Source organism: Heteronotia binoei, chromosome 15 (assembly GCF_032191835.1).
Source record: "Heteronotia binoei isolate CCM8104 ecotype False Entrance Well chromosome 15, APGP_CSIRO_Hbin_v1, whole genome shotgun sequence".
Taxonomy (NCBI): Eukaryota; Metazoa; Chordata; class Lepidosauria; order Squamata; family Gekkonidae; genus Heteronotia; species Heteronotia binoei.
In genome coordinates, this window is record NC_083237.1 from 16545808 (window position 1) to 16564946 (window position 19139).

A 19139-nucleotide genomic window follows, 5' to 3' on the forward strand; every position below is an offset into this window, starting at 1 on the left:
CATTATATAATTATAATCCTATAGCCTCCCACTGACACCATATTGATGGAAGAAATTTGGGAACCTTGGTTGCTCAGTGGAGGTTGGTGGTGAAGAAGAAAATGTAGCAGTCTCTCCAGTGCCTCAATGGAACTAATTAGGGAGAAATAACCAAGAGGCAATATAAAGGAAAGCAACATTACAACACACACCCACAAACCACTTAATATCCTTTTATCCCTCACAAGCAGAAGTTGAAATACAAACAGGGTTTATTCAAGAGGCATAAGGCACCACCCCCTTAGGATGATGGGGGTGGGTGGGCGTTTCCTCAGAGATTCTACCAAAGGTGAATCTCACCGAGTCAGAAGCATATCAAGTCAAATATCATTTTGGACGGTCCTAAATTGAGGCAAGATGGAAGACTGCCTAGCTGTTATCTCTCTAGGCTCATTGGTGCAAAATTGCAACTGAAAAGAACAGGACTTCAGCTAGAGCTGGATCCAGGGTGGGTTAACATTGCCTTTCTGCTGCCTTTTCTCCATTGCCTGCTGACATTCAATTGAGGAAATAAATACCCCAGCAGGAACCACTCATTGCCATTCAGTCAGACTTCCACATTATTACAACCTTGGGAAAGCAAAGGGTTAAGGTAGTCATGTCATATTTAATTCATTTTTGGTCAATGAGTCTAAATTTAAATGTATTGCCATTATGCTGTTAACTGTACTGTTGTTGTGTGCTGCTGTTTAGTCTTCTAGTAATTTGACCCTTAATATTCAGTTCAGGCCTCACAACAATAATATAAACTTTAGGGGAAAAAATACAACTCAGTAACCCAGCACTGGAGGCTAAGATGGAGAAGACCTCCACAGCCACCATGTATTTTCCTTTGGTACTCAAATAGGTTGGAATAAAGGTCAGCCAAACACTGCAAAAGACCAGCATGCTGAAAGTGATGAATCTGGCTTCATTAAAACTATCAGGTAACTTCCTGCCTAAGAAAGCTACCGTGAAGCTCACAGTGGCCAGGAAGCCCATGTAGCCCAAGACACAATAAAACATGACTAATGACCCTTCGTTACATTTCAGAATAATTTCTTCTGTCGTTGAGTGCATGTCAAAATCTGGGAATGGAGGAGAAGAAATTAACCAAGTAGTACAAATAGTGGTTTGAATCAAAGAGCAAGAAAGAACAATAGAATTCGCTAGTCGGTTCCCCACCCAGTTTCTTTTCCTGGACCCTGGTTTGTTGGCTGTGAAAGCTACAACCACAATGATGGTCTTGGCCAACACACAAGAAACAGCCACTGAGAAGATGATGCCAAAAGTAGTTTGTTGAAGTAGACACGAGAGCTTCCCTGGCTGTCCGATGAATAGCAAGGCACAAAGGAAGGAGAGCAGGAGGGAGACGAGGAGGACGTAGGAGAGATTCCGGTTGTTGGCTTTGACTATGGGAGTATCCTGGTTCTTAATGAAGATGCCAAGCACAAAAGCTGTCAAGAAAGAGAAGGAAAGTGCAAAACTGGCCAAAGTGATCCCCAAAGGCTCTTCATAAGACAAGAAAATTATGCATTTTTGCAGGCATGAGTCCTGATTAGTATTTGGATATTTATCTTCCAGGCACTGAAAACAGGCATTGCTATCTGAAAAAGAAATGTGGATATCAATCAGGGGTGGGGAAACAGTGATGTGGGAACCCCATGCAGCTCTTTCACATATATTGTGCAGCTTTTGCACACACGCACACCCCACCTTGTCAGGTGGATTAAAGAAGGCATTTGCCTCTTTAAATCCCTTCTCCAAGCCAAGTCAGTCAGTGTGGGGGGCTTGGAGAACACATTTAAAGTTAAAGTTGCTTTCTTTCCTCATGCGCCGAAGAAGGAATGTGTGTTTTGAGCTGAGAAGAGGTTTGTGAATGTATGAGTTGATTATAGTTTGCTAAGGAATAATCCCTGAGGAAGCTGTGAATGTGAAGCACTGTCACAAGCTGGCAGAGGCTGCTTTGGCAACTCATGAAGGATTTTGCTTTGGCAGTCTATGGAACATTGCTACGATGAATTCTAAGCCACTTGGATTTATTTCTTACAAGAGCTACTGAAGTGGATTTTCTACTGGGTTTATGGATACAATACCTGAAATTGAACGGGATTTTTTAACTGAAAATAGACCTGGAGGAAAGTTATTTATATACATGGTGATTTATGTTGAATGCTGGATGTTTATGGACCGTGTGTAAATCTTGTTGACTGTGTGGTGTGAATTCTATTGTATATTATATTAATTTCTATGATGAGTGCGTATAGTTCAACAATTTGAATATTGGCTTGCACAGTTTATTTTCTTTTCTTCAGTTGTTCCTGTGTGTTCCTTACTTATTCACTGGCTCATGCATTAAGCAAGTTTGGCTGCCCCAGTATAGGTAGATGTAAGATCTTTGTATAGTTTCCTGCATTAATCTATATTAAAATAGGGTACATAGGGACACTACATGGAAATCACAACATTCCTTGAGTCCCATGCAATTATGTGTTGCTGTTGTTGTTTTAAAGTCATGTTAATGAATGATACCGGAGCGGCACAGTTCATATAAGACTTCTGTCCTTTGTAAGTTAATCCTCAATACTGAACATGTATTTCAGGCTGTAATCACACATGTTAAATAATGCACTTTCATTCCACTTTCCAACTGGATTTTGCTTTTGTGAACTGGAAAAATTTAATTGGAAAGTGCATTGAAAGTGGATTGAAAGAGCATAATTTAGTGTGAGCGATCTTACATACAACATAGAACAATTACACACACCTCAGAGATTATAACAACCTTTTATTTTATGTCTGAAACCCCTCACCTTGCGAAACAAAATGGAAAGCAGGTTTGATAGCAAATGCATCTATCTATCTATCTATCTATCTATCTATCTATCTATCTATCTATCTATCTATCTATCTATCTATCTATCTATCTATCTATCTATCAATCTATCATCTATCTATCTCATCCAGCACATCCACTTTTCCAAAGCATCACACCAAGTCGGGGCTTTTTTTTTTAATTACTTTCCTTGTTTCTCTTTTTCTCTCTTTCCCTTTCCCCTCCATCCTTCCTCCAATCTACTCTTCCAAAGCATCACACCTAGTAACCTTTCCTTTAAAAAAAAAAGCAACCCTAAAATGTAAAAGTAAAGATATATTCAAAGTTTTAACTTTCAGAAAAAATCAGTCTTGAAAATGTTGGTGGGGTGTAAACTGGTCTAATCAAAGGGTGATTAACATGTGGAATTCACTGCCACAGGACATGGTGGCAGCTACAAACATAGCCAGCTTCAAGAGGGGAATGGATAAGTATATGGAACTGAGGTCCATAAGTGGCTATTAGCCACAGCTTATCGTTGGAACTCTCTGGGGCGGTGATGCTGTCTATTCTGGTGCTTGAGGGGGGGCACAGTGGAAGGGCTTCTAGCCCCACTGGTGGACCTCTTGATGGCACTTGGATTTGCAATTTTTGGCCACTGTGTGACACAGAGTGTTGGACTGGATGGGCCATTGGCCTGATCCAACATGGCTTCTCTTATGTTCTTATGTCAGTTTTGAATGTAGTGTTAAAAGAAACAGGAGTATGTTATAAACTTGGTGTATACAGTTCTTACCCTCCAGGTATGAAATCTTCCCTTCTGGACAAGGAAGGCAATCATAGCAGCAAAATGGCTTCCCTTCCTTCTTTTTCTTACTGTAGCCTGAATGGCATCGGTCATTGCACAGAGAAAGGGGCTGAACCTGTCCAGAAATGAAAGAGGGGAATGGGTGGTTTTTGGTTTTTACACTCAGGAAATATATATTATGAGTTTATGTTTCATTGGTTAATTTTCTACATAACTAAGGAGTTGCCACTTGTGTGGCATGACAACATGTTTATTGTTTTATCATTTGTTGTGAGCCGCCCTGAGCCATTTTATGGGAAGGGCGGGATATAAGTCATAGAAAGAATAAATAAATAAATAAATAAATAAATAAATAAATAAATAAATAAATAAATAAATAAATAAATAAATAAACATCTCTTTCTATACCACTTGATATGCAACAGGATATTCTAGTGGATACTGCCACTAGAAGACAGAGTTCGTATAATATGCAAAGGAAGGGAAGGGAATTGAAAACAAATCAGCCATGCCCCTGTATAAATCGATGGTGCGGTCTCATTTGGAGTACTGTGTGCAGTTCTGGTCGCCGCACCTCAAAAAGGGTATTATAGCATTGGAGAAAGTCCAGAAAAGGGCAACTAGAATGATTAAAGGGCTGGAACACTTCCCCTATGAAGAAAGGTTGAAACGCTCGGGACTCTTTAGCTTGGAGAAACGTCGACTGAGGGGTGACATGATAGAGGTTTACAAGATAATGCATGGGATGGAGAAAGTAGAGAAAGCAGTACTTTTCTCCCTTTCTCACAATACAAGAACTCGTGGGCATTCGATGAAATTGCTGAGCAGACAGGTTAAAACGGATAAAAGGAAGTACTTCTTCACCCAAAGGGTGATTAACATGTGGAATTCACTGCCACAGGAGGTGATGGCAGCCACAAGCATAGCCACCTTCAAGAGAGGTTTAGATAAAAATATGGAGCAGAGGTCCATCAGTGGCTATTAGCCACAGTGTGGGTGTATATATAAAAAATTTTTGCCACTGTGTGACACAGAGTGTTGGACTGGATGGGCCACTGGCCTGATCCAACATGGCTTCTCTTATGTTCTTATGTTCAAACCTCAAGAAAATATGGCTTTCCTCCACAAGGTTAGCAGTGCAATCCAATCACAGTTTATGGAATTCCTGTAGGGTTTTCAAGACAATAGGTATTCAGGAGTGGTTCACCCTTGGCTGCCTCTGTGTAGCAACCCTGGACTTCCTTGCTGGTTTCCCATCCAAGGATTAACCAAGGCTAACCTTGATAAGCTTACCAGCTCTGATGTGATTGGGCTAGTCTGGGCCATCCAGATCAGGGTATCACATGGCTTACAAATCCTGTTTACTTTAATTGAAACTAAGACCCACTGTGCCTCATGGGGCAGAGTGGTAAAGCTGCAGTACTGCAGTCCTAAGCTCTGCTCACGACCTGAGTTCGCTCCTTGCAGAAGCTGGGTTCAGGTAGCTGGCTCCAGGTTGACTCAGGCTTCCATCCTTCCGAGGTCAGTAAAATAAGTACCCAGTTTGCTGGGGGGGGGGGGGAAGTGTAGATGACTGGGGAAGGCAATGGCAAACCACCCTGTAAAAAGTCTGCAGTGAAAACATTGTGAAAGCAACGTCACCCCAGAGTCGGAAACGATTGGTGCTTACACAGGGGACTACCTTTACCTTTAATAATAATAATAATTTTTATTTATATCCTGCCCTCCCCGCCAAGGCAGGCTCAGGGCGGCTCACAGACATAGAAAGTGCCATGAATTACAGTAAATACATTATACGATAAAATACAATAAAATACATTAAATAAATAGATTTAATTCATTAAAGCCACAACAGATAAGGTGCTATAATACAAAACAATGTATATCAGATGGCTGGATGTCATTTCAGGATTCAATCTTGTAGACCATTTGAAAAAGGATAGTTTTACATGCCCTGCGGAACTGATTATAGTCCCGCAGGGCTCAAACCTCGGCTGGTAGTTGATTCCACCAATGGGGAGCCGTTACTGAGAAGGCCTGCTCTCGAATTGTTTTCAGTTTGGTCTCCCTTGGTCCAGGGATTTTTAAGAGATTTTGGGAGCTAGATCTCAGTGCTCTCTGGGGAATATACAGGGAGAGGCAGTCTCTAAGGTAGACAGGTCCTCGGCCATATAGGGCTTTAAAGGTAATAACCAGCACAGGTCCTCGGCCATATAGGGCTTTAAAGGTAATAACCAGTAACAAACTCGGAACACAATTGGCAGCCAGTGCAGCTCCCGCAACCTAGGCTGCACGTGCTCCCACCGAGGTAGTCCCACTAGCAGCCTGGCAGCCACATTCTGCACCAGCTGCAGTTTCCGAGTTCGGTACAGGGGCAGCCCCATGTAGAGGGCATTATAGTAGTCCAACCTCAAGGTGACGGTTGCATGGATCACTGTTGCTAGGTCGCTACTTTCCAGGAAAGGGGCCAGCTGCTTTGCCCTCCTAAGATGGAAAAAGGCGGCTTTAGCAGTGGCTGCTATCTGTGCCTCCATTGTCAAGGAAGGCTCCAGAAGCACTCCCAGGCTCTTGACCCTGCGCACTGATATCAGCAACGCACCGTCAAAGGCCAGTAGGGAGATCTCCTCCCCTGGCCCGCCGCAGCCCACGCAAAGGACCTCTGTCTTCACTGGATTCAACTTCAGCCCACTCGATCCACCCTGCCACGGCTTGCAACGCCCAGTCCAGATTTTCAGCAGTGTCTCCAGTCCGGCCGCCCATCAATAGATAGAGCTGGGTGTCATCAGCATACTGGTGACAACCCAGCCCATACCTCTGGGCAATCTGGGCAAGGGGGCGCATAAAGATGTTAAACAGCATCGGGGAGAGAACTGCCCCCTGAGGCACCCCACAATTGAGAAGGTGCCTCTGGGACAACACTCCCCCAATTGCCACCCTTTGTCCCTGACCTTCAAGGAAGGAGGAAAACCACTGTAAGGCTAACCCCCGAATCCCTGCGTCGGCGAGGCGGCGAGTCAGCAGCTGATGATCGACCATATCAAACGCCGCCGACAGGTCCAACAACAGCAGTACCGCCAAGCCGCCTCGATCCAGATGTCGCCGGAGGTCATCCGTGAGGGCGACCGGCACTGTCTCCACCCCATGGCCCGGGCGGAAGCCGGACTGGTATGGATCTAAGGTGGAAGTGTCATCCAAGAAGCCCTGTAACTGCGATGCCACAGCCCTCTCAATAATTTTGCCCAAAAAAAGCAAATTTGACACCGGCCACTTTAAGACCCACTGTTTGCAGTATGACTTACTCCTGGGTAAATAACCAGAGAGGCACAATAGATAGCAAACAGTTTAATGCAATAAATACATTAAAATATTGTGATTTCAAATTGGGGAAAAAAGTTATTGAAATGGGACTTATCGGATTGGCAGACCACAGAGGCAGAAATGTTGTGGAATTTGAACTACGAACTACTAATGGAACTCCAGAAAACTAAAATGATCTGTTCTGAAAAGCATATAAAGTCCACCTGGTTAAACATGTGGGGCCAAACGATTGCATCTTCACGAATGGTGAACACTGTGTCTTCTGGGGCTTTTACATCAACCCTTCCAACTTTGGCTCTAAGAAAGGACTTGTTGGGAAACGTGACCCAGTTGATGATATCAAGTCCAGTCGCTATCTCCATATTTTGATCAAAGGCAACCAGGTCCCCAGCACTGTTGTTGAATGACACCCTTTTCAAAAATTCACGAAACTAGATATATAAGTACAAATGTTAGTAGTGGGAGGTAAAAACTGCAAACATTCAGGGATGGAACCCCAAGTCCAACCAACTCTCAGCGTATGCGGACTTGTTTGGGCCCCAGGAACGAAGCTGGCTCCAGCTCCCGGCTTCCAGACTGAATCCGTCCAGCTTGCTTTGAAAGTTTTGGGTGCTGAAAGAAAAGGTTGGGCTTGTGCAGAACACAAAGGAAACCTCCCATCTGGGCATTACTGGAAGGCTTTACCATGGAACTCCCCTCGTAGCCCAATGCACGGGATAGAGAAGGCAAAGAAGCATTTTTCTCCCTTTCTCACAATACAAGAACTTGTGGACACTCTATGAAATTGCTGAGCAGTTAGGTTAGAATGGATAAAAGGAAGTACTTCTTCATCCAAAGGATGATTAACACATGGAATTCACTGCCACAGGAAGTGATGACACCTAGAAGAATGGACGGCATCAAGAGGGGGCTGGATAAACATATGGAGCAGAGGTCCTAGTGGCTATTAACCACAAGGTATAGTTGGAACTCTCTGCCTGGGACAGTGATGCTCTGTATTCTAGGTGCTTGTGGGGAGGGCAACAGTAGGAGAGCTTCTAGCGTCCTGACCCCACTGGTGGACTTCCCAATGGCACCTGGAGGGGTTTTTGTTCGTTTTTTTGCCACTGTGTGACACAGAGAGTTGGACTGCATGGGCCATTGACCTGATCCAACATGGCTTCTCTTTTCTTATAGCAGTTAAACCCAGGGAAAATAATCAAATTGCTATCACCTTAGTGGACTCCTGAGGACCCACATGAAGCTGCCTTATACCGAGTCAGACCCTTGGCCACGGTCAGTACTGTCTACTCAGATAGCAACAGTTCTTGTTTCAGGCAGAGGACTATCTCATCACCTACTGTGAGATTCTTAAACTGGAGATGCCAGGGATTGAACCTGCTGCCTTCTGAATGCCAAGCAAGTACTGTGATTCTGAGGGAACACTGACTGGTTGTGTAAAATAGATGATTAACTTCTAAAATGTTTGCTTTTGAGCCAAGGGTGCATTTTGTAGTCTGGGTTCTTTTGCACACCAATTCTGTCTGTCTGAACTTCCCTGCAATTAAATGTCTTCTAAGCATTACCTGCTGTGGCTGCTGATTCAGAAGCTTTTTTCTCCTTCCATCTGCCAGCACTCTGTGTTGGAGCATGGATGAATACATGGCGTGAAATGCATGTGCCACCACATAGACAGCAGTGTAGATGCTGTAGCTGTGGCCGGTCATGCTCATTTCAAAGACAGACCCAGGTAGACTCTCCAGCTTCTCCTCCCCAGTGCAGATTTCTGTATTTGTCATGGCTTCTGCGGTACCAGGGAGTGAACATCCAAAAGCCTGTTTCCAGAAATCTCCAATAAAGCCATCTGCTTTTTCAGAGGCAGGATCACTCGCCCGTAGAAACTGATCAAATCCTAACATCTCTCCTGAATGAATTGCAAAGGATAAAGCGCCGTGGATGAAGTCTACGTCCCAACTTCTTTGAATATAAATTGATGTGAAATCCACCTGGGCTGTCAAAATCCAGACTTTGGCTTTAGTCCTTATTGATATTTCATTAAATTCCACAGTCCTCAGCAATATTCGGAAAATAATCATGGCGGTAATGCCACCATGCACCACTACTGCTTTGGCTGTGCTTCCCATTACAACTGTGGCTATGTTGTTGTTTCCTTCTTCCAGTTCAGGAAAAGAATCCATAAAAGTCATTGCTGGGAATTTGACTTTGAAATCAAAGCAGATCCCATGCTCGGGAAAGATAGGAAGCACCTCCTGTACAAATCGCTGCCCTTCATCATCCACATAGATCACCCCGACCCATATCCATCTGAAGTAAAGCAGTAATTTCATAATCCCCATGTACTGACTGGCCCAACTGGGGAATATCTTGTAAAGGAAAGCCTCTTCATTTTTGTTGGCCATCACTGGAGCAGAGCCACAGAGGAGCTAAATGAAATCCAGGTGAATTCTGAGAGCTATTTCAAAATCAAACAATCTCCTGGTTTGATGAATGCGCCAGGGACATAGAGTATACATGCCAGAGTTTAACACTTGCTGCCAAAATTCACAATGCAACTTTTGCTTTCACAGAGTTGTATTTATTTTATTTTATTTTATTTTATTTTATTTTATTTTATTTTATTTTATTTTATTTTATTTTATTTTATCAGATTGATATCCTGCCCTCCCCTGACGGGCTCAGGCTGGCTAACAACAACAGATTAAACCACATAAAAATTAAAAACGGAATACACAATAAAATCATACAATAGAATTCAATGATTCTGAGCATGTAAATAAAAAAGGGAAAGTGGGATAGTAGGGCCCAGTCTCCTCCGATCTGAAAAGCTAAGCAGGGTCAGTATTTGGGTGGGAAACTACGAAGGACAACTCTGAAGAACACTAGCAGACAACTGCTGCTTATCCCTTGCCTTCAAAGCCTGCTGCTACTCATGCTGTGATTTGGTTGCATCTTGATGGAATTTAGGTAGCAATATTGTCTTGCGAGTCAGGAGAAAGAGATGGAGACAAGCAGGTCTCATTTTGGGCAGGAGCTCACAGGAGTGGAGCTCCAGGACCTCTAAATTTTATTGTGCTCTTCTTTTCTTACCTCCCCGCCCCCAATTCTTGCTTTTGGGTGCCATTGTTCAAACCCCCTGTGAGAATTTTGCTGAACTCTAAGATCTGACAAATATTTCTAATATTTCCCCCCACAAACATGGGGAAAGAACCAAAGCCTATAAAGCAGACAGATGGAAATCTTCATCGTGCCACTGTGGCCACAGAGGAGAAAGTCATTTAAAAAGTATGATGAGAGTAAGGTTTTATTGTGACAATTATAATTCAAGAAGCATTTTAAGATAGATGCTGAACGGACATAATTTAGGACACCTTCCAGTGATGTCAGGGGTATGTGACATACGAAAATTAGGTATGTGGATGGGTTGTGCTAATGAGCTCCGGGATCTCTTTTTCTATGACATGATCCCTGGATACAAGTGTTGGGTTAACTAATGGGCTACTTCATTTAATTGTTAATATCAAGTCAAGGGTGACTTTTTTTCATTCTTGGTGGGCTTGCACCTACATTCAAACATTCTGGAAACAAATATTAACAGAAATACAAATTACTAATATCCAATTACTATTAAATCCTAAAATAATATTACTAAGCTAATGGTCCAACTTAAGGAATAATTTCAGCAATAATGTGAGAATTAACACTTTATTATCAATAGCATGTACTACTATTGCAGCAAAATGGGCATCACAATCCAAACCGACAATTGTTGAATGGCAGAAATGCCTGTGGGAACACTTTGTTATGGCTAAACTATCGAATTCGATGATTGTATCCTCTATAGATAAGCATGAAGCGCAATTTATATCCATATGGTTCCCCATAGTTGAATACTTAGCAACACAAGAAATAATCCCACGTAATTCATTGTATTCTCAAATGCTTTATTTTCAATCGCTGATGATATATTTGATTTAAAAGGATATGCTGGAATTTGTAAACAAGTTGTAACTATGCTACATGTTAGACTGATATACTGTTTATTTTATTTTTAGTATATTTATTTTTAGTATATTTCTGTTTCACCCATTCCCCGTAAGGCTCAGCGCGGAGTACAGCATATAATAAAACACATCATACTGTATAACTGCCTACCTATCAATATGATTGTATGTTTATCTAATAAGCTTAAATAAAATATTAAAAGGTCATTAAGATCGGCCAGTCACCATCCTCTGACCATCTCTGGCCCAAAGGACGTCCACTTGCCTCGACCAGGGCCAGGGCCTTCTTGGCCCTGGCCCCGACCTGGTGGAATCAGCTTCCTACGGAGTTTCGGGCCCTTCCGAATTAGTTGCCATTCCGGAGGGCCTGCAAAACAGAGCTGTTCCGCCAGGCCTATGGTTGAGGCAAGCGGGCGTCCTCATCATCTTATTACACCATCCAACTTGCCTCCCAGCGATGATTGCCACCTGACTGGGGCCGATACTGCTGATAGCTTCGGGCAATCTAAGTTGCCTACATTAATTATACCTTATGTGCTTACACCATCCAGGCTGTCCTAAATTAATTCTGATTTGTGGTTTTAATGGTTTTGTTGAATTGTACTGATGTTTTATTGTTGGTTTTAATGGTTTTATTATGTTGGAATCCGCCCTGAGCCCTCACAGGAAAGGGCAGAATAATTTTTTTAAAAAAATTAATAAATAAATAAATATTTTTTTAAAAAAAAAAACCCTGTTAAGTTCAAGACTTTTAATGGCATAATAGAATAATAATGAAAATACAAACAGGATCTAAAATGAAAGAAGCAATTAAGACAAGGTCCCTGAGGGGAAAAAAATACCAAAAACAGAATTAATCAAATACTCATTGCCTTTTCCTAGATATAGAGTAACCCTTATAAACTAACTTGTGGTATGAGCAAGGCCAGGGGCCACCCAAAACCCCTCCATTGTCATATAATGGGTGAGACCCCTGCCCTGGGGCAGAAGCCATATGGATGTGGCTCCAACCCGGCCAGCATAGCAAAGGAGAATCACCCTGAAACTCCATCCCCAGAGCCATACAACTGAAGGACAGGATCTGTCCAAGGCAGTCCCTGAAGGCTGTCTGCTTTCCTCTTCCACAGTCATTCGACCCAAGGGCTGTACTCACCAGACTCCTGTCCCCAAATATTTTTCCTGCTAGAGCTCACTGAAATGAATTGCCAACATACAAAGTGACTAACTTATTTAACAGTACCACCCAATCCAATTACTCACACAACTGCCACTGTACAAAGTAGGCAAAAACACCCCTCCCACAGAGCTAATTCAGAAGGGGTAAGATATTCCTACATGGCACCCAAAAAGGGGTGACCAGCCAAAGCCTGAATTCAGTACAGGGCGGGAGGATGGATCAGGAGCAGGGTGAGGACTGGAAGACAGAGGCTGGGTCAGCCAAAAAGAACTTTGACCCCACCTCCAAGTCCAAATTCCCAAATGTAGCACTGCTATGAATGGATGCCTCCTCTGCCTTCTGAGGAGGCAAAGGTGACTCTCCAGCTATACAGCCTCAGGTACCATTGGCCAGGAGATCATCAAAGTATTTTTTGTGCTCAAATCACTTCATTACATAACTAATCCCTACAACAATAATGTAAGGAGATCCATGTTCTGGAAAGTTTAAAAAAGGCTAAGAAATAAACCTATATCAATCATGTCATCATGCATAATGTCAGGACTCTGCATTACTGGGTTCTTCTGGAAAGAAGAAGACCTAGGCTGGGTCCAGACAGGCATTTTGAACCTGTAGACGGATGGGACATGGGCAGACCAAAAAAGCATGACCAAACACTCGCGTCCACCTCCCGCCCCACTCCCACCCCCAGGCTGTCACAAAAAGGTACCACTTCTAAAGTGGTAGTTTTTGGCAGTGTGAGTGGAACAGCCCTCGGACAGGTTAGGGGCAGAAATGGGATGGGAGGTGGACGTGTGCATTTCATCATGCGTTTTTGGTCCACTCGCCGCCAGTCCATCTACTGGCTCAAAATGCAGGACCCAGCCCTAGAATCCATTTAGAATAATTCTCAATGAAGTTTTGTGTCTGGCCAAAAAGCACTATGGTCTCAGTTTTCCAGTAGTGAATTTCTAGGGATACTCTTGGAATGTCTAGGGACACAAACAAATATGAAAACCGAATAAGTAAAAATTTCATGAGAAAAGTTATGCATATAAACAATATAAAATAAAGGAAAAGGAATCTATAAGTGCTGCTGGTAGTGGAAAGTGTCATCAAGTTTTAGCCAATGAACGGTGCCCCCTTAGGAATTTCAGGAGAAGGGACAAACAGAGGTGGTTTGCATTACCTGCTTCTGCGCAGCAACCCTGGGCTTCCTTGATGGGCTCCAATCCAAGTACTAAACAGGGCCAAATCTACTTAGCTTCCAAGATATGACGCTCCTGGGCCATGAAGGTCACTGCTAGAAGCACTGCACAATTGCATTTAACAAGTAACACTGCCCACCACACATCAGTTATGCTTTGACGGTCTAACAAGGATTAACAAACCACAAAAGCTTTGACTCTTTCCAGTGAGTTTATCAGAATATGAGAACATTTTCATGTAAAAATGATGAGTTGGCTCAAACCAGCTTTTCATGCATTCTCACCCAATTCCTCTCCTGACTACAGCCCCCATCTCACAAAGTTTTGTCCATGCAGGGCCCATTATTCTCTACACAGACATTTCTGCCCTCAGACCCTAAAACCACTTCTAAAAGCAAAGGAAATGTTAATAGCTTGTTATCATCCCATGAACCAAGGTGCTGTTTTACCTCTGGAATCTTGAATATATGCAGAATGTCTCCCATGTTGAAACACAAATTAGTTTGGTCCCCGCAAAACTGCTACCAAGTTGTTCCGGTGGTCACACTTGTAGTTAGGAATGAATCTCCCTTTAGTGGAGAGAAGTTCCATTACACCATGATAGGTCAAACTTGAGTGAAAATAGTTATTATAGATGTGGATACCCAGAGTGATGTTGGGTAAGAGTTGAGGGTTTTCATTGATCTCCTTTACAGCAAACACCAAAGCCAGGATGTTCTGGTAAAGCTGAGTTATCACTCTGCAAAGAGAAGCTTATATTTTAGATACAGGAATATATGAAGCTGGCTTATATGGAATCAGACTTTTGGTCCATCAAAGTAAGTATTGTCTACTCAGACTGGCAGAGGGTCTCCATGATCTCGGGCAGAAGTCTTTCCTATCACATACCTCAGAGCCTTTAACTGGATATGAAGGGATCACACCTGGGACCTTCTACATTCCAAGCAGACACGAAGCCATGAGCCATGGCTCCTCCTCAAACTACAAACATTCTGATTTGGACAAAAGCATCTCTTTAACTAGCAATGAACTCTCATCTGCTGGAAGTGTGTTTAATGGGTGGAGGGTTCCTTGAATCAAAGATGCTGCCATGAAATCAACAGGAAATTTTGGGATATTGAACCCAAATCTACAAAATGTTTGTAAACTGAGCTGCTTATAGAATACACCAGAGATCCACAGCAACAAGTTGATTTGTTTTATTTCAGGGCAAGACTGAATTTCTATCTAGTTTTATATTATTTCGCTCAGCTGATACCTTTTTGTTTTATTCTGATCTATGATTGTAATAAATATATTGATTGATTGATATGTAAAACTGAATAGATCCTGTGGTTTTCTAAAGGAACCCATAGAATTTAAGACAAAGATTTACTAGGGTCACTCCATGAATATAGTAACACACACTAAGCCTTTCATTACAATACACATAACCCAAAAGAGCAGGAATGGCCAACAGTAGCTCTTCAGATGTTTTTTGCCTACAACTCCCATCAGCCCCAGCCAGCATGGCTGATGGCTGGGGGTGATGGGAGTTGTAGGCAAAAAGCATCTGGGGAGCTACCGTTGGCCACCCCTGCAATAGAGCAACACTGTGAGGGGGAAAAAAATCCTTCTTACATGGGTGTATCAGAGAAACCAGGAGAGGGGCACCCTTTGAATGTTACAGGATCTGAAAACTTAAACATGAGAGAAACAATGCCAGCAATGAGAAGGTCTCCTGATTGATAATACTTGTGAACAAGAGGAACTGGGTGTCTAATCGAGCACTGAACAGACAGAGATTCGCACCCCACTTGCACCAGCAACATGCAAACATCAAATAACACCATCTTCCACGAAAATCTTTCTTGTAGACCCCAATTCATCTGTTCTGTTGTTAACATTCCTCAGTAGCACATTTTGAGATGGAAGGTGCACTCACGAGCCTGATTCAAAGCCACGATGGTACGGTGTAAAGTATCAGTGAACAGACAGCATATTCTGTCTTTCTTTCCAGCTATGCGCTGTTACAGGGAACAGAAATGCCGTATTTAAGTGCTTTTTTTTCTTTTCCTAACAATCACAAGAAATCCCAAAAGATGGAGAGAAAAATGGAAGTAATGATTATGAATTTGCTGATTACAAGGAAGGTAATTCACCTACTCAGATGAATAGATTTTCTACATCTTTACAAAAGACAGTATGTTGATTACATCTTAGCAGGAAGGCATTCTGGGCTTCCTCTTTGGTACTCAGACTTTTAATGAACAATGAGAAAGGCAACCAGGAAAATAGTCCCTAACAAGTGACTTTGTAGGGATGGCTTAAAACTTTCTATAATACAAATTAAATTTGTTTCTAGCGCTTCCAGGCAGTGCAAGGCAATTGGAAAGAATACTTGCGTGTGTGTGATAAGTTCTCGGAGGAAAAAAAGAAAAAGAAGGCTTTGACTACTTTCTCTAAATTATGACCATAGAGCTCCCAGTGATTCCTAGAATCAGGGCCTTTTTTTTGCGCAGGAATGCACAGGAACACAGATCCAGCTGGCTTGGCATCAGGAGATATGGCCTAATATGCAGATGAGTTCCTTCTGGGCTTTTTCTACTAAAAAAACCCTGCCTAGAATTACATACAAGTGACAACGGTGGCTATTGTAGTAACTATTTTAAATTTTATTTTAAATATATATATTTAATATATTTTAAATATATATATTTAATATATTTTAAATATATATATTTAAAGACATATTATGTATGTATATAAAGGCAATTGCCCCCTTCTGCCTCAGTTTCCACCCACCAATCAGCTGAGCATCCATGGCCAATGGCTACAATGAACAGGAGCTGTCCCACCATAAGTGGGGAAATGATGACCCCTTAATAAAATAGAAACACTTCGAAATCCAAAAGACCCTTCAATTAACGTGAAGTAGTGGCCAGTAAGATTCCATTTCAAGTTGCTCAGTTTCAGAAGACTTCAGCAAAGTTGATTGCAATTTCTTGTTTCAATTTTAGTATTGTACTTAAAGCAACAGATCCATATATAGACAGAAGTCTGTCCACACACTCCCCTGCAAAGTGCTTGTATCCCAAGCAGAACGCGCTTCAGCATGGTCAGATAGCTGATGTGCACCAACCCCATATTTTGGTTTGGGTTTCTTTCCCCCATTCACCCAAGTGCCTATGTGCCTATGCGCTTGAAAGCATTTTTTTTTTAAAGCTGGAAGCAGTTTGGGGCAGCCTGGTGGGTTCACACCACCAATGCACTTCGCTTGTGCACTCCAGCATTCATACGCCAGAAAGGCGGATGGTGTGTGGCACAACAATTTGCTACTATTTGAGAAATGGTAGCTTTTTGAGCTGTCTCAGAGACACCTAAAGACGGGATGAGTATGGGAGGCAGATGTGCTCGTTTGGAGTTGATTTTTTGATCTGTCTGGGAGATGCCCTTGTGACGGCTTAAAGTGCCGGTCTGGACTCAACCATAGTCTTTTATATGTGTATTCCTTGAGAGCCTGTTTGGTGTAATGGTTAAGTGTGTGGACTCTTATCTGGGAGAACCGGGTTTGATTCCCCACTCCTGCACTTGTAGTTTTTTGGAATGGCCTTGGGTCAGCCATAGCTATCGCAGGAGTTGTCCTTGAAAGGGCAGCTGCTGTGAGAGCCCTCTCAGCCCCACCCACCTCACAGGGTGTCTGTTGCAGGGGGAGAAGATAGAGGAGATTGTAAGTTGCTCTGAGTCTGTTTCAGAGAGAAGGTCGGGGTATAAATCTGCGCTCTTCTTCTTCTTGTAAGCACAGCCCATAACACTCAACATACGAATGTCCTTCCAATCACCAACCCACTCAATGCTTGATGCTGACTGCAGCAGTCTTAGGCAAATCCAAATGATGTGGGTGATGAAGACAGTAGTAGTAAATTTCCTTCACTCACAGTGTGCTGAGAAGGTCAATTTCGTTTTCTCATAACATGCGGCAACATGAACCCCAGGCTCTGAAGGATGTTTCTATAAAGAAATCTTCTTCTGGCCACAATTATCAATGGGAACAATCATAATTTTAAAAAAAATGAAAACTACATAAGCACATGAATATTACTCTTGAAATTATTAATGCAGAAAATAAATAAAACTCACCTCATGCTCAAGGCTACAACTCTGACCCGCAATATGCCAAACTTCACGGGCACCAATAATTCTCATGTTGCTGCCTTATGCTGATAAATTTAAGGCACCTGCTTACAATTTAAACTTGCATTGCTTCATCCATGAAATCCTCTTTTGTACAAGCACAGATGAACCCAAAGACATATTTAAACCCAATGGGGTCCATGTCTGAAACTAATATATAAAAGGGGCTTTCTTTTGCAGCAATGTTTTAACAGAATTTTCCAAATTGAAACAAATGTAAGGCACCAGCTAACAATTTATTTTTTTGACTTTTAAAAGTTTTATTGATTTAAACTACAAAAGAAAGAAGCATTGCAGAAAATACATAAAAAAGAGGGGGAAAGGGGGCTTGACAGAATGGAGAAAACAGAAACAAAAATCAGTACAAATGTATCAATTATAATTCCACCTCCCAATAAAATACTCAAATCATTCTACCTACAAGTATAAAAATCTTCTTAAATATTACCTTCCTTTCTTCCGTTACCAGAATAAAAAAGGAATAATTTCTTTTAATAAACTAGTAAAGCAATGTAAATCTAAACGCTTCTTCTTAAACACAAATTAAGTATAACCAGTTAAGAAAAAAGATTTTTTCTTTCAAAACTGTCTAAATGCCAATTTTATCTAATTTAACTAAAGCCTATTATAAGCACAGATTAGATTGTTGATTTAGCAAAATCCTTATTAAAAGAAGCACATAAAAATCATTTATTTGTCCTTAGCAAATTACATAAAATACAACTAAATAATTTGTCTATCTCAGTCTAAACCATTTCTCCTAAACATATTAAAAGCAAGTCTGCCAAATTGCCAAGTCTACCAAATCCCACAGCAATTATGCTATCTGCCAGCTAACAATTTAAAGTTACATTGCTTCATTCACGCATTCTGTTTTATACAAACATAGATAAAGCCAAAGACACATTTAAACACAATGGGGGTCAATGTCTGAAACTTCTGTGTGGAAAAAAAATGCTTCTTTTTGTAGCAAGATTTTGGCAGCATTTTCCAAGTTGAATGATTTCTGAGTACATGCACTGAGTATATGTTCTATATCTTCATAAGAATGGTTAAACTCTATACAATGGGTAACGTGACCTGGGTTCCAGAAAACAGACCCTAAGGCTCCACATGCTTGATCCAATATATGAACATATGAAGCTGCCTTATACTGAATCAGACCCTCGGTCCACCAAAGTCAGTACTGCCTACTCAGTCTAGCAGCGGCTCTCCAGGGGTCTCAAGCTGAGGTTTTTCATGCCTATTTGCCTGGAGATGCCAGGGATTGAACCTGGGACCACCTTTGGCACATCAGACTATCTATCAAGAGTGCCATTGGTTGAGTCCTCTTCTCTCTCCCACCCATGTGGCTGCTGCTAGCCACCAAAGCTGATTCTTTCAGTAAAAGGCAACCAACCTTTCGGTCAGTTACTAACTCTCTCTACTCTGCCATTGGCTGAGCTGCCTGCTGCACTGATTCACAGAAGATAAAAAGAAACTCTTCCCTCAACTGGCTGATGGAGCAAGAAGGAGGGAAACAGCCAGAGAAAGGCTTTCCTTGCTTGGCTGAGGACTCCTCCCAAGCCTCCTCTGGAAGGAGAAAAATGGTGTCCTGTGGCAACAGACCAGATAGATAGAAAGATGGAGGGAAAGTGAGACA

General features: G+C 42.0%; 1 protein-coding gene across 1 annotated transcript; it reads right to left on the minus strand.

Annotated features, from left to right (window-relative positions):
- Positions 1-699: 699 nt before the first annotated feature.
- Positions 700-9358, minus strand: LOC132583186 (vomeronasal type-2 receptor 26-like). The gene is made up of 4 exons (XM_060254854.1): positions 8525-9358; positions 7163-7390; positions 3630-3756; positions 700-1625 (listed from the first exon to the last, which is right to left on the minus strand). The coding sequence occupies exons 1-4, from the start codon at positions 9356-9358 to the stop codon at positions 700-702; spliced, it is 2115 nt and encodes a 704-aa protein (XP_060110837.1).
- Between the last annotated feature and the right edge of the window lie 9781 nt (positions 9359-19139).

Coding starts and splice junctions, on each gene's coding strand:
- LOC132583186 (XM_060254854.1), bottom strand. CDS start 9,358: ATGGCCAACAAAAATGAAGAGGCTTTCCTTTACAAGATATTCCCCAGT. Junction 3,757..7,162: donor GGCCCCACATGTTTAACCAG/GTGGACTTTATA, acceptor ATTTCTGGACAG/GTTCAGCCCCTTTCTCTGTG. Junction 1,626..3,629: donor GAAGATTTCATACCTGGAGG/GTAAGAACTGTA, acceptor TTTCTTTTTCAG/ATAGCAATGCCTGTTTTCAG.